The sequence below is a fragment of the Camarhynchus parvulus genome, chromosome 5 (assembly GCF_901933205.1).
Source record: "Camarhynchus parvulus chromosome 5, STF_HiC, whole genome shotgun sequence".
NCBI classification, from domain to species: Eukaryota; Metazoa; Chordata; class Aves; order Passeriformes; family Thraupidae; genus Camarhynchus; species Camarhynchus parvulus.
In genome coordinates this window covers 16,310,840-16,325,407 of record NC_044575.1, presented here as the reverse complement: position 1 = coordinate 16,325,407, position 14,568 = coordinate 16,310,840, and the positions used below count along the sequence as shown (strand labels likewise).

Genomic DNA, 14,568 nt, shown 5'->3' with positions numbered 1-14,568 from the left:
CACTGGTGGCTTTAGCTAATTACCAATGCTGCAAGGGAAAGTAATATGCAAAGTTGATTATTTCAAGTGTAATGGATAAAACAGGAAAAAAGAATAAATATCAAAATAGTAAATATATGCAAAAGCACCCATTAAGTTCAGAGTTCTTGCCATTCCAATAAATCAGTGAGAATTTTCTTCTCTGTGAGAACATTTTACTAACCATGAGGTAGTCATCATTGTTCCACATGACCACCAGCTCCATCTCCATCAGCTTGGCTACCAGGCGGATGTTGCGTCCATAAGGTGCTATTTGGATTCCATTGCTGGTGTAAGGCAACTGAATGACACTGAAATAAGGGGAGAAGAGAAACCAACCTCATAGCAAGATTATGCAGGTATTAGTTATTTGTTTTGGATATGATACATACCCAGTCTGAGTACTTGCAGCAACATGAAACAGAATTTTTTTCCTTTTTAACTAAGACATTTCAAAATGCACGGAAGTTGCTGTTGATTGAAAATCCAGATGAACCAGTTTCATAGTAGGATCACCAAAAAATGGGTTGCAGTGATTCTACTACTGACAATGTTTGCACAGGACTTGGCATCTTCACTTAGTTTGGTTTTATTAGAGCACAGTTATTTGTTTCAAGAACCATGAAGCTGATGTGGTGAAACTAATGCTGATTATCCTGAGGAGAGTCTATGGCATTTTAATATAAGAATTATGACTGAAAATTGACAAGATCAGAGAAACCTATAAAGAGAATGTTGTAGAGTATGAGTGCTTGATGGGAAGCAATGGTAGTAGAGTTCAGTTAGGTGTGTTAACTTTAGTAATTTGTTAATTCATTTTTGACACAAAGCAGTCATCATAACTGTAATAACTCCCTGCACCTGTTATATAACTCCTTGCCTTCTCTAAACACTCCATGCCCCATTCATGGGCAGAATCTTACCCAACACTCCTGATAGAAATGCTGCCTTTCTCAACAATGACAACAGAAGGTCCAAGCTCAATAATGATCCTTGCAATTTTTTTGTCCAGGCCACGACGGAACTGAATGTTGAAGTCTGGGCTGGTCTCATCGCATACAGTTGCAAAGATGTAGTTGCAAGTCCCAGTGAAGTCATACTGGTATTTATCAAAGGTTGAAAAATGCCCTCCTCCCCAGGTAGAACAGGAATCCTTGCTCAAAACTACAAAAGAGAAAGAAACATGGATTTAGCATATTTTCTCATTCTGATTAGCATTTCAAATATAAATACTAGGACAAGCTATTAAGCTTCTGCTCAGATTAATTCTGTAAACAACATTCTAGCCCTCTGTTTGGTTTTTTTACTCTTTTGTGATCTCAAAATTTTATCTCAAGTCAGTAAGTGAAACAATATTAGGAGTGAGAGCAATATTCTCATTTACTGTAAGCAGAGGAGAATTACCTAACTTCCTAGCTTGGGAAAAGCCCTTTCAACTCCTAAGGGTAATATAAAAATTTCTCTTATTTCAGTCTGCTAGATCTGTTTGCAAAGGTGACAGCTTGCTACTGGACAGAGCCTTAACATCTCAGGCACAGCATTTACCAAGCTATGGCATTACTCTATCATGATTAACTGCAAAGTCAATCACCAGACACCCAAAGACAGTCTTCAAAGCCCAGCTTGTAATTCCACATTCTCTCAACTGTGTATTTGTGTGACAAAGTTCCAGCCATTTTTATAAATATATGGATTGTTTTAATCAGTTTTAATTTTTAAGAAGTAGTCTGAAATGTTCATCTGAATAGACAGATGTTCATATGTGGAAATGAGTCCAAAAAAAAAAAAAAGAGATACAACTCCAGAACCTGCTGTTAAGATAGTTCTTCACCTACTTACAGCATTTGAACAGTCCCTCTGAAGCTGATAATTTTATTGAAGTACCTAAAATCATGTCCTCAGCTTTGCATTTCCAGACTTAAGATTGTTACTTTCATTTTTTAATTATTTCTGCTTATGGCATCATATGAAGCTCAGGCATCTTAGCATATATCTTAAGAGTTAAAAAGTATCAGATAAGTTTATCAAAGACTACATGCAATTTACATTTATTGTTTTAAAGACAAAACATCTCTTTTAACTGTAAATGAGAGAACAAAAAACTGCAGAATACTACTTGTTTTATCCAGGTCATGCAGAAAATACTGTTTCCCAATGAGCAGTTACCTGTTGGCAAAAAGTACTCCTCTTCCACACTTCTGTTCTGTCCTGAAGGTCTGACTGGAAAATAGGAATTGTCTGATTGTTATCATTGATCCTTCATGCCCAAATCCAGCTAGTTTAATATACTGTGCCTCAGTGATACTGACCACCAAACCCCAGAGTGTGCTAAGGAATGATTACCCAGGGCTGCACAATGGTCAGAGTGCAAGAGGTACCCCTTTCAATAAACACAGGAGCACGGTCACTGTATTTGTTTTTATTTAAATCTTATCAAAGAAAAATAACAAATGGGAATGTCAATAACTCAAGCAAGTTTAAATCCAGATTATGTGTTTGTCTTTTGAGTTCAGCTTTTACTAAATAAAATCTAGGGATTTTCCTTTAATTAATCTATATCTATGCTCTACCGTTTCTCTTGCTGTAGGAACAGACAGCAGACAGAGATGAGTTCCTGAATATTTGAGAATTTTTTGTCAGATTAAAAGTCTTTCAGCTATTTTTACTTTACGGATTAACTCCATGTAGCTTCTCTATGCTTATACTGAATGACAATTCTCCTAATTCAAGCCACTCTCAGTTTCTTCTGTCTAAATAAATGCTTATTATAATAAATTTTCATTTTATATAATTATTTTTCTTCTATACCTCCACATTTACCCCAAATGGGATAAAGAATTTCATTCAGCCACTGGAATGCAACAAGTTTTGAAGTACAGAGAACTGATTTCTAATGGTATGCAGAAGCAAAGCATATTTTTACTATAAAACCTTAAAAATATGAATTACTAGGAAGATTGTCTGTAAATAGACTAGGATAGAAAAAAATTCAGAATATTAGGACTTGTGCCCTTACTTATTTTAGAAAGGATCTTGTGAAAATTTTGTGTTTTCAGAAGGGCCACAGCCTTCTGTATCCTGTAGCAGAGTAACATCATATCCCATAACATATATCATGTTTGCATGATGACATTCATTCCTTCTTGCCATGGACATGGAAAACTAAATGACTATTGAATTAAATTCAAATTTAGAAGTCAGTGCCTCACATTTCTTCAGAAAAGGACATGTGAAAAATGTTGGTTCTGCCTAAGGGTTGATGTAGCTCTGTATTTTATTTCCAGCAGTGACCATTAACACCTTGCCCAAGGGAAGACTATCATCAGATCAGCCATTTATACTTCCACAGATATTCTCTCAGTCTCCAATTATTTTCAGTTCAGGGAATTATGTGAGGCTATTGAGATTTTTCTGCTTGCCACTCCCTTGTGCTCTAGCTTCCAAGTCCTTGTCCACCATCATTTTGAACAGAACCAAAATTTCTTTGTAGCAGAAAATTCCACAATAACTACAGTCAAAATTTGCCATTGAATTTTAATTATGAGTTAACAGTTTAAGGATACCTGCCTTTCCAACCATAGTTCTGATAGCTAATATTTTAAATATTATGCTAATTTCTTTTTTTTGGCATTGCAGATTGTTTTACACAAATAAGACAGTAGTACCCTACTATTTGTACTTTTCATACTCAGAAGGACTAGCACAAATTTACAGTGAGTAGGTGGCTGGAGTTAATTTTGCATACACATTTGGATTTGGATGGATGCACACAAGTCATTCTTTGGAGCTAAGGGAAAACTGCTGGTAAACTACCAGAAGTGTGGCAGCAGCTGGCACAGCTGAACACTGAAGCAGAAATCTGTCCTCCTCTGACCCCACTCTGACTGCTGGCTATAAAGGTGAGGAAGAAGTATTCCCCACTCTGATTGTTCACTTCCATATAAATTTGTTTTAACCTGAAATCTTGAAAATAATTTTCACAGACCTAATCTATATGGAGAATGAGCTTTATTTAGTTTCCTGGATTTTGCAATATCAAAAGAATCCATAACCTAAATTTTTAGATAGTATTAGGCAGTAATATGTAGGAATGAAAATCAAACATATCACACAGATTACCCCAGTAGCATATTTCTAAATGTGGAAGGCTATTAAACTCCTCACAGTTTCTATCCTTAGGCATCAAAACCTCAGCATGGTACACTGAAGCACTTTCCATTTAGTTTAAAACTTACCCCAGTGAGGCAATGCATTTTACAATCTTTTTACATGCAAAGTCTTCTTTCAGAATTTCAAAATTTAATGCTTCAAAACATATGCTCCTCGAGGCAAAGACTTATTTTTATTATGTGGTTTGTACAGCGCCTTCTGCAATATGGACTTGATACTGAACAGAGTTGTCACTCACACTTGAATGGCAAACATTAAAACCAGGTCAGACACTTACTTCTTTGTAGAGATTCTTTCTGGTTTTGGAGAAGAATGGGGGACCAATAATTTCCTTCAAAAGCTGTGAAAGAAAAAAGACAACACAACGAAGTTATCCTCTGAGCAAAAGAAGTTGAATATTTGTATATTTATTTATTTTTAAGCGTGCTGCAAGTCAAAGCAGAGTCAGCACATACGAATTGTGCTCTGTCACACAAATATGAATAACAATTATCATGGAAAATCACATAATTCCTATTACATAATTAGGTAATAGAAAATTCTTCTGTACCAGACAAATGTTTCCAAAATTTGCCAGAAATTCAATGCAATATGAGAGCTCCTACACTTCATACTAAAATCCTATGTTCCTGTTAAAAAAAGTGGGATAAATCTTTCCTTATGTTTTTGAGTTCTTGTTTCACCGTCTGGGTAGAAGTAGTGGAAGGAACAGCCAAAAGTGTGAAAATATGGGGAAAGTATTGTCCTGCGTGCTTTTCACAAGAACCGTGGGATCTGGAGCTGAAGACAGGAAATCCCCAGGCATAGTTGTTGCCTTTGCTGTTCATGTTAAGGCAGAATGATGCAAGCTGTCACCTTCCCCCTTCCACACACCTCTTCACAAAGCCTGGTTTGGTTAGGAGAAGCCAAGGAATGTTGAGCAAATGTTGACTGCAGTGTGGTTCCTTTCCCATGTCAAATGCAGACCTGCTGCATGAGCACAACTGCTCCATGTTCTCACACATACCCAAAGGCTCTTTCACCCAGTATTTTCCTCCAGCACTGCTGAAGTGAGCTCTCAGAGTCAATAGCTGGGTGGTAAAAACCTAAACAAGATGCAGGAATAAAGACCTGAGGTGCTTCAGAAATGTGCTACTCAAATTTAAATTTTCTCATGTCTGGTATTTCTAAGATATCAGGAGCAAGTATCTTGTAGAACCCATGCAATTCTTTATTACCTGTTTAGGATCTTTTGCAACATAGCAAATGTTGTGACAGAAGGTTTCTTTCATCAAATAAACCAGGCCAAATCCACATAAATATCTATATATACACCACAGCTCTGCAGGGTGCTGTTGCTTCCTTGGATACTGCAGTGAGTGGAAGCCTCCAGGGAGCTCACCAGCTGGAGCAGACTCTCAGCCAGTTCCATGCTGTGCTGCTGAAGGCGAGGTAGTATTTGCCATGTGCTACCTCAAGGGCTGCAGGAAAACAGGCGAGGCTCTGCCTTTTATGTAAGGCTAGGTTAAAGCACAAGAGGGAATTTTGGAACTGAGTGTTTCAGCACATCCTTTTGCTTTGGATCTCAGATCCAGACATCTCCAACATTTACAACAGTCTATACCTCAATTCTTCTATGAAAGAGAACTTGCTAAACAAAGATGTTATCTGGATAAACTAATCTAAGTTTTTAAGAGCTAAAATACTATACTGGTAGAATTGTATACAATAAATAGTTAGGCATAAGGGAAATAAATCAAGGATATAAATTCAGTGAATTAAGTGCTCCCATCCTAATTGTTCTAATAGCGTAAAATGGCATTTATCTCAGCCACTCCCAAGTTGTCTGACACACTCATCACAAAATCATTCCAATCCTACTCATGCTGCCTTGCTGTCTAGAACTGGTCAGCACTGGCCAATAATTGTTTGAGATTTTGCCAGAGTTTTAGAAAACCTCCACGGCTGGCCCGCAACTCAGTAGGCATTTCCAAAATCCAGCATGCTCCTTCCAAGTTCCTAGTGAACCGTGCATCACAGTAAGCACGCCACAAAAAGGAATGGTCAGTTTGTGGCTTTCAAGCTAACATTCTTCATGCTGCTGCCTTTTTTGAATGCCTGGATTTTGTTACCTGCATTTGTTCAATAATCTATTATTATTGGCTTTACAGTTTTCCAATCATTATAGCTTAATCCTAAACTTTAAACACTCATGAATGGGATTTAGAAGAGTGTAACAGCTGTCGTCCAAGGATATTAGATTTGCAGGAATTGAATATATGCCTAAAACATTACTTCAAGTCAGATCTATCTAGAGAGCTTGATGTAAAGTAAAATGTCTAATGGACAAATATTTTAGATTAGAACAGACAAATCTGTTCACAAAGCTTGTTTGGTAGCTTTTCAAACTCAAGCACCTAAGTATGGCAAACAAAATTTAATATGCACTTCAGGTTTTGTATTTAGATTAAATTTGAGCATAATAAACATCCTGGATTATATGGACGTGTACAAGTGTTAGATTGAAAATAACTATGGATATGAAATCCACTTTAACTTTTTAACCAAAGACTAGCTAATAAAACAAATACAGAGCCATTTGCTGACTATCTGCCAATCAGTATCCTGTCAGATCAAACTATTATACTAATTACAGTACAGTAACTATTCTCAGCATGTACATTCTTTTTCTCACACTTAACTCTGAAGAGAATAGTTAAATCCTCCTGACAACACTATCAACCAGAAGCACACAAAATGGCAGATTGTGTGCCACAGATGCAGCAAGTACTATGGCTATGCAGAAGTTGTATTTTGCAATCATTTAAGATTTTTTTTTCATTTTAAAGGCTGTCCTAGTGTTAAATGAGATTTCTAAAGTACTAAAATCTTCCTTTCTGACATTTTACTATTACTGCAAGTATTCTGTTTTCCTTTGAGAAATGACATTAAATACTTATTCTGAATTATCTCAACATAAATACTTATTTTGAATTATCTCAGTAGAACTTTACCAAGAGTTTCACTTCTCTTGGATAAAGGAAGGTTTTACTTCCAATTCCCACTCTTCTCCAGCTGGCCAACTTCCTTGAGAATGACATCTGTTGAAGTGCACTTTGTGTGTGGTCAGCCTGTCTAGTTCACAGCAGCAGTACAAACCAGGGAACATGAGGTACTATGAAGAAATAAGTAATTTTGTTCCTATACTCTGATTACTATGAAACACCCCTAAGGGAAAATACAATTTTATGTTGTACTGGCTTCAATCAAAGTATTTCACATCAGATAAAAAAATGAAAACAAAATACTAAAATGAAATCTTTGTACTTCCAACTTGCAGAAATAATTTAAAATCTCTGTTTTGTAGAGAGTTCTGTTTTTCCCTTCTAATTGGAGACAAACAGAAATGCTGAAATGTCAGATGTTCTGGAAAGGACAAGAGCTTTAAAACAAATTATAGAAGCCTAAAATTCAACTTAACACTGAGGGTACTGGTAAAGCTGTAGCTCTAATATGAGTTATTAGTTGCACATGTTCATGATGATTTCTCTTCAGTATGAAATTTTTACCTCCCTTTGTCTCTTGCAAACATAGATATGTGAACAGCATAAATCAAGGTGACTTCCTAGTTACATACTTCATAAGAAAAAGTATGACTGTACACAAACCTCTCAAAAGGATCCATGCAGTTTTGATTATTGAAATAGCTAAAGAGGTGAAGCCTTGATTTAATCAATGAATCAGCACCTCTTATTACAAAGACTAGAACTAACAGTTTTAATCAGGTTTCAAGCTTCTGCAGATTTTTTTTTAACTCAAGCATGTTTACTGATTTTCTTGTTATCACTTTCCATCAGATTCCACATCAAATAGTCAAATATATGTCCTTACAATCAATATTTATATTTCTACCTAGAGACAGACTCAAGGTACAGAACTTGGATGCAGAATTAAGTCCTGGCTTTGGTCAGACTCATTCTGAGGATACAACACTTGGATCTAGAATTCAAAACAATGCGCACTCTGCATCTTGTCCAATTTAAGAACGTACAAATAAACATCCAAAAACTGCCTGATTTCAAATCATGCCTTGACAGAATGAAATCTGCTTGTTTTCACAGTCTCCAATCTTGTGAGGCATTCCAAGGACCTGTTGACACATCCCAAAGGAGAAAACTGCTCTGTAAGAATTTTCTAGATCCTGCTTCTAGGGTTTTTATCTTTAAATTCAACTTAGTCCTCTGTAGAAAAAAGTCTGATTTGGGATGGCCAAGTTTACATATAAAGCTTGTGTCTGAGTAAGTGTCTACAGCAATTTTCTATTTGATTGCAAGTATTTCTATCAATACATCTATTATCTAAAACAGGAAGTCATGTAGATGAAGATTTTGCTCTTGCAGGCAGCAAAATTCGGGGTTAGGACCCATGTTCAGGTACTTGATATTGGTTACAATGGTGCTGATACAGTGAATGGAGTTACACCTGATTTATAACAATACAGCTGAGGTTAGAAATTGGCTCTGAGAGTCTACTAAAGGGTTGAGTTGCTTATATTTTAATTATTTTCATGCTACAGTTTAAGTCAGTGATTTAAGAGCAATAAATGTCCCCATGCAATTTGAACTACATGATTCATTAAATGTTGTAAACACAGCACAGAAGAAATGAATTTAACTTTGTTTCACCTAAAGGAAGTGAAGTATGCTTTACAGCAGCTTGAAATCTTTTATTGAAATTCTAATTGTAATAACTGGGAAGTAAAGCAAATATACAGAAGAGATTAAAAAAAAACCAAAAAAAAACTATCTTAAGCCATGCCAAACCATGGCAAAAAAGACTTATTCTCAAAAAATCCACTGGTAACAGGACAGGAGGAAAAATGAGGCGGCTGAGTAGCTACAGAGCCAATGAACTTACCTATGAAATCTTCCTTCAGAAATTACACATTCATCTGGTATACTGGTGGGTTGGATCAAAAAAGTAAGACAGACTTCTTAGAAAGACTGAAGGATTGTACTGAATAATATATGGAGGAATACGTCAAGAATCATGTAAAATTTTTGTACTAGAACCATTTGCCTGTTTCCCAGCACAGGATTCTTTCACATAATTCTTCAAAAAAGAAATGCCATCACATAGCTCACACTTAACGCTTTTTGCAGTTCACATAACAAAGAAAAATGATTTTGATTATCACTCTACACTGAAGATATACAAAATATATCTGCAATGACATTGCTAGGACACTGGATCATGAACATCTGAAAGATGAAGGCACTCGGCAACTCGGAAATACAACAGAAGCCCATTAAAAATATTTCCTGTAACTAGGGGATGAGTTTTAGGGAAGAATCCAACAAATCAGTGACCAACTTTCTGAAATAGTGAAGAATTAATTATTTTATTTCAGCCATGTATTTATTAAATAATCTGTTGTGTTTTAAGATGAAGCAAAAGAGAAGAAAATATGTAAACTGAATTCTGCAGTTTGTGGGAAAGGAGAACAAAACCTGAACCTCATGTGATGTCATACTACAATTTTCCTTCAAGCCATGTACCAAGATGAGCCCAGGCACCCCGGACTTACCAGCAGAGTGCAGGAAACTGCAGAAGATGAGCAGTACCAGGGTTGGGAGCATGATGCACGCTCTGCCTGGGCAGTGTTCTCAGTGCTCCCCTCTGTTCCAAGCAGGCAGTGCCAATGCTGCCACTTTCTAGGCTGCCCTCTTCAAGCTTGGATGCTTTATATATAGAATTCAATGCCCTCCCTCATTCCCACAGCTTGCAGAAATTGTAACAGCAGAGTACCCGCCAAACAGGATCTCCTCTTTATCAAGTTCACACACCTAAAAGCCACTTAGAAAAAGAAGAAAAAAGAAAATGCAAACCTCCTCCAGTTCATTATCATTCTTACAAGGCTTTTATAATGGCTTCTATTTGTAACAGTTCAAACACTTTTACCTGCCTTCACTGAACAAATTTGGTATTATACCCAAAAGCGGTAAGACAAATAATACACAAATTATGATCACTAGCTGATAAGGAAAGGAATAATATTGGACCAGCACAAAAAGTGGAAGAATGAAGTGCAGGAGTTTTGGAACTGCTGAAAAGATTATGTGAATAAAAGATGGTAAGACATGAATGAACGGAGATACAGATCTTCAATTTTTGTATTAACTCTTCTTTCATTAGCTTCCATTCACTCTCCTGGGTGACTGTGTTCATCTCTCCCTTGTGTGACTTTTTAAGCAAACTAATAAATTTTGCCTAGGTAAAGAGGTCTGTCCATGGCTGATTTCCTGACTGTGAGGGAGCTAAGCCCTTGCCCACCGCCTTAGCATTGCCAAGGACAGAGGGCAAACTATTCTAAAATGGGGCAGACTATTGCACTGCAGTACTTTGGAAACTTTCACAAGATAATCTCCACCTTCCCACCAACATCACAGATCAATTTTACTTCTGTTACACTTGAATCTCTCCACATTAGAGGTGAAATGCTCAATGCACTGGATATGTTCAAAACATCACTGCCACCACTGATTTGACAGTAAAACAAGAACTTGCTTGATCCTGTCATTTTTCATTGGCAAAATATTTGCTTGTGGAAAACACAGTCTCAATATAAGAAAACATTCCCTATAAAATATAAAATGCATAGGTTATCTCTCCATATTAATTTCTTCAGCCTTTCCTGTTCTCACCTATGCAATACTGAGGTGAGCCTCTGAAGAAAGTGGGAATAAATGGGGCCTTTTCCTTGGCAATCTGCCTGCACAAGAGGTGCCTGCTCTGTCATGCCCACCAATATCACAGCAACCAGATCACAAGCCATGCCCACAGCTGTCAACACTGTGTGTGCCCTGGTGCTTCCCTGTGCTTCCAGCATCCAGGGACAGACAGTGCTTTTAAGGGTCAGAGAAGGGAAGGTGAGGGAAGGTCAGGCCAGGGGAATGAAGGGATAGGGAAATTCTCAGAGTTACCTCTTCTGAGTGGTGGGAAGAAGCCCAGGAAAGACCGTGACTTAACCTAATTTCAGCCATAGCTCAATGTGGTTGTAATTAAAATGAGAACGTTAAATTTTAATTGACATGAAGGTCTGCCTTTTTGGTTTTCACAGTAGGTTTTTCCCCCTCACTACTCCCCTATTCTCTCCCCAGCAACAGAAGGTGGATTAAGTATATGGCTGTTGATAATAGAACTGCGACCCTAAATTTAAAATTTCTGCAGAAAATTTTCTGCATCTGCCTTATAAAAGCCCTAAAGTAAATGATCAAAATCACTTGTCACTTCTAAAAATCATTATCAAAGTGAAAAACAGTAAGTCCTCCAAACAGCCTCTAACCAGACTGATACGATGATAAATACGTAATTATGATTTCACAACTGGACCTATTACATTATTTCTGGCAAATTACCTCTAAGTTCTTATTAATGAAATCCAAAACAGAATTTCATTTGTAACACTTCTAAGAAGCATTTTCCTTATGAAGATAAGGGACTGCAGTGCTCCATAGCAACTCAAACTTGATAACTGATAGTGTCAGACAGAAATTTACCTTTCTCTGATGTAAGAGACAAAAAAAATTCATCACTGTTGTCAAATAGGATTTTTTTGTAATATATATTCATAATCTTTCTGTCAAGCAGTAATAAATTAAAACACCTGACATTAATGAGCATTTCATTACTTCCTCATTTAAAGAGCTGGGCACTTTAGAGCATCACTTTTACTATCAAAGGTGGCAGACAGAGACATCATGAAATTAAGATCACTGGTAACAGTTAATTTTCCTCTTTTATTACCACAGCTTCAAGCTTTTCTCTGTAGCCTTTATATTTACTGAAACCTTTTATATCTTTACTATATGAAGCTTACAAAATTCTCAAGAAATGCATATACTGACAAAAGTTATTACAAATATTTACTCAAAATATTGTTGTTTTCAGTTCCCTGTATTTGTAGCAACATTCTTAGCTGAACTCATTCTGTCTGAGAAGTCAGGATAAAGATATTAGCTTCAGCTTTCCTGGAAGGAATTTCAGTCACTCAGTCTAAATACTTATGATTCAGCAAGTTATTATTTTGTGGAGACATCCCATGATGATTTGAACACAGTTAATCAAAAGCATCCATCTACAACTGTATTTAAGTCAGGACTCCAGACAAAGGAAAGAGCATTTGCTTGAGGACTACTGAGCAGTGACTGAGTTCATAGTACATAGATAATTATTTTACATGGAAGAGCTTTGTGAAGAACTGCATGCCCAGCTGTAGTGAGATAATGATGCCTCTAATTAATGTAGATTTTTTCAATTTAATAATTATAATTGGTTTAGAACAACATCATTTATCAGAAACTGCTGTTGTACAGGAGAGCAGAGATTGTTGTGGCCATATTTAGTATCCAGTAACGGGTTCTCAGTATTGAAATATAGTTTAGTCTCCAGCATCATGTATACTTCTGGAAGATTTTTGAAATGTCAAAGGAATTTATGTAAGCCAGATATTATGCAAATTGAGAAAGTCATAACACTTTAACTAAGTAATAGACTATCTTGTCTACAGTTTAATTACTCTAGGAATTTTTAGGTATATCAATTACAGAATATTTTGATGCTTTTATGCAGATTGCTAAGAAAACATTCCACTTCCTGTAATACAGTCATTGTATATTATTTTAGCAGCCTTCATATTTCTTGGATAAATAGCTACATATCTTTATAAAGAGTCAGACCAAAATATAGCATTTGATTACCCCTAGTCCCTGTGGGTGTATAAGTAATTTCCAGCTTTGGAAGCTTTTGCCTGTAAGTTTCCATTGCTCTCAGTGGAATGCAAAGATACAGGCTTTACAGACATAGCAATCTGACACAACAGCTGAGCTGATGGGTTTTGTCTTTGAGCTCTGAAATTTGATTTGCTGTCTAATTCAAATTTTTAATTTAAAATTGAATAATTTTAAGATAAATTTCTTTAATATGACACTATTAAAATCACCTGTACTTTAACTTCCAAACTATTTTAGATGCCCAGCCTTCAAGTAATTGTTTTAAAATATTCATGATTGAATAATATATGTATAATGAATATAACATTTATTGTCTCATAAATGCTGTATAAGAATTATGTAAAATAAGGCTCTTGAAATCAACTGGGTTATCTTTTATCCTTTATGACTGAGATATTCACTATGACTGCCAGGGCAACCTTGGTTTCTATCTACAATACTATGAGCTGTAAAATTTCCGCAGGACAGTTTGACAATCCAGAGTTTTTTTGGTATAGATTGTCTCAAGGTAACACTATTTATTTTCTGTTAGTGGAACTTACCTTACACAAGGTAATTCCATTACCATTCCACTTTTTTAAAATAAATCAAAAGCACAGCGTAACTGGCATTAATGTACTAAACAGAAGAAAACAAGCTCCCATTTTTTTCTTCCTGTTTTTCATCCTTGTCTTTCAGGTAATGCAGCCAGGGAGCAGAGGATCACATTGAGTGCAGCTTCCCTGGGCTAAGCTTATGGCACCCACTAGGGGCTCCTGTCTAGCTGTGTGAGTAGCTGGCAGGCACCACACGGCCAGCTGGTTGTCTCTTTTGCCAAGATGCTTTCCAAAGAATCTGGCAGTAAAACAGATACATATTCTGAGAATGTTCCAATTGTGGTAAATAAGAAATTTTTGGCTGAGAAGTATTCACAAAAAAATCATGACCAGCTTATCCCTCATCCTCAGCCTATGTCCCAGCTTTAGAACTTCCTGGTATTTAATGCTGTGTGCCTTTCCAGGTGCTTTTCTTAAACAGTATGTATAGATGAAAGTGAACACAAACTAAGAAATAACTAACAGCACTCTTTCACTGTTCCAAAAGTAGCGCTCTTATACTGTTCCAAAAGTACTTTTGAACTTAAATGACTGTAGAGTCAAGTTTTTCCCACATACCTGTTAGAAAAAAATGTAGAAAATAGTTTAAAATCATGCCTCTAAAAGTGGTAAAGATTTCATTGATTAGTACTTAACTTTTAATTATAATTTGTTGGGGACAATGGCCTGAGACTTCCCTGTGTTGGCTTCATGCCTCTGGCACTCCCTGTGATGAATATCTCAGATACTGTAGCTGTGGGGACCTGGGTTGGCGCAGCTCACTCGTTATGTCCTGGTAACACCAGAGGCTGACAAAGCTGCCACTCCCACAGTTCCCTGAAGCATATCTGCTGCCCTGAGGACAGGCACAAAATACTTGAAGTGTTTCTGGAGTAAAACCATTTTGGGGGAAAAAAATAAACCACATAAAACAAAGCACGGCCTGCTACCATAATACTGTGTTCCCCTTCCTGCACAGGAACACTGGGAAGACAAACTCTGCTTGCTCTCAGCTCCCACCCTCTTCTCCTGCT

The 14,568-nt window shown here is 36.7% G+C and overlaps 1 protein-coding gene across 1 annotated transcript in view; it reads right to left on the bottom strand.

The window, feature by feature from the left end:
- MUC6 (mucin 6, oligomeric mucus/gel-forming) overlaps positions 1–9,806 on the bottom strand; it is a 43,121-nt gene extending 33,315 nt beyond the window's left edge. Inside the window, exons 1-4 of the mRNA XM_030949094.1 lie at positions 9,755–9,806; positions 4,466–4,528; positions 942–1,182; positions 203–329 (exon numbers count right to left, since the gene is read on the bottom strand). Coding sequence (XP_030804954.1) covers positions 203–329; positions 942–1,182; positions 4,466–4,528; positions 9,755–9,806 — 483 coding nt within the window. The remainder of the gene's footprint in view (positions 1–202; positions 330–941; positions 1,183–4,465; positions 4,529–9,754) is intronic.
- Between the last annotated feature and the right edge of the window lie 4,762 nt (positions 9,807–14,568).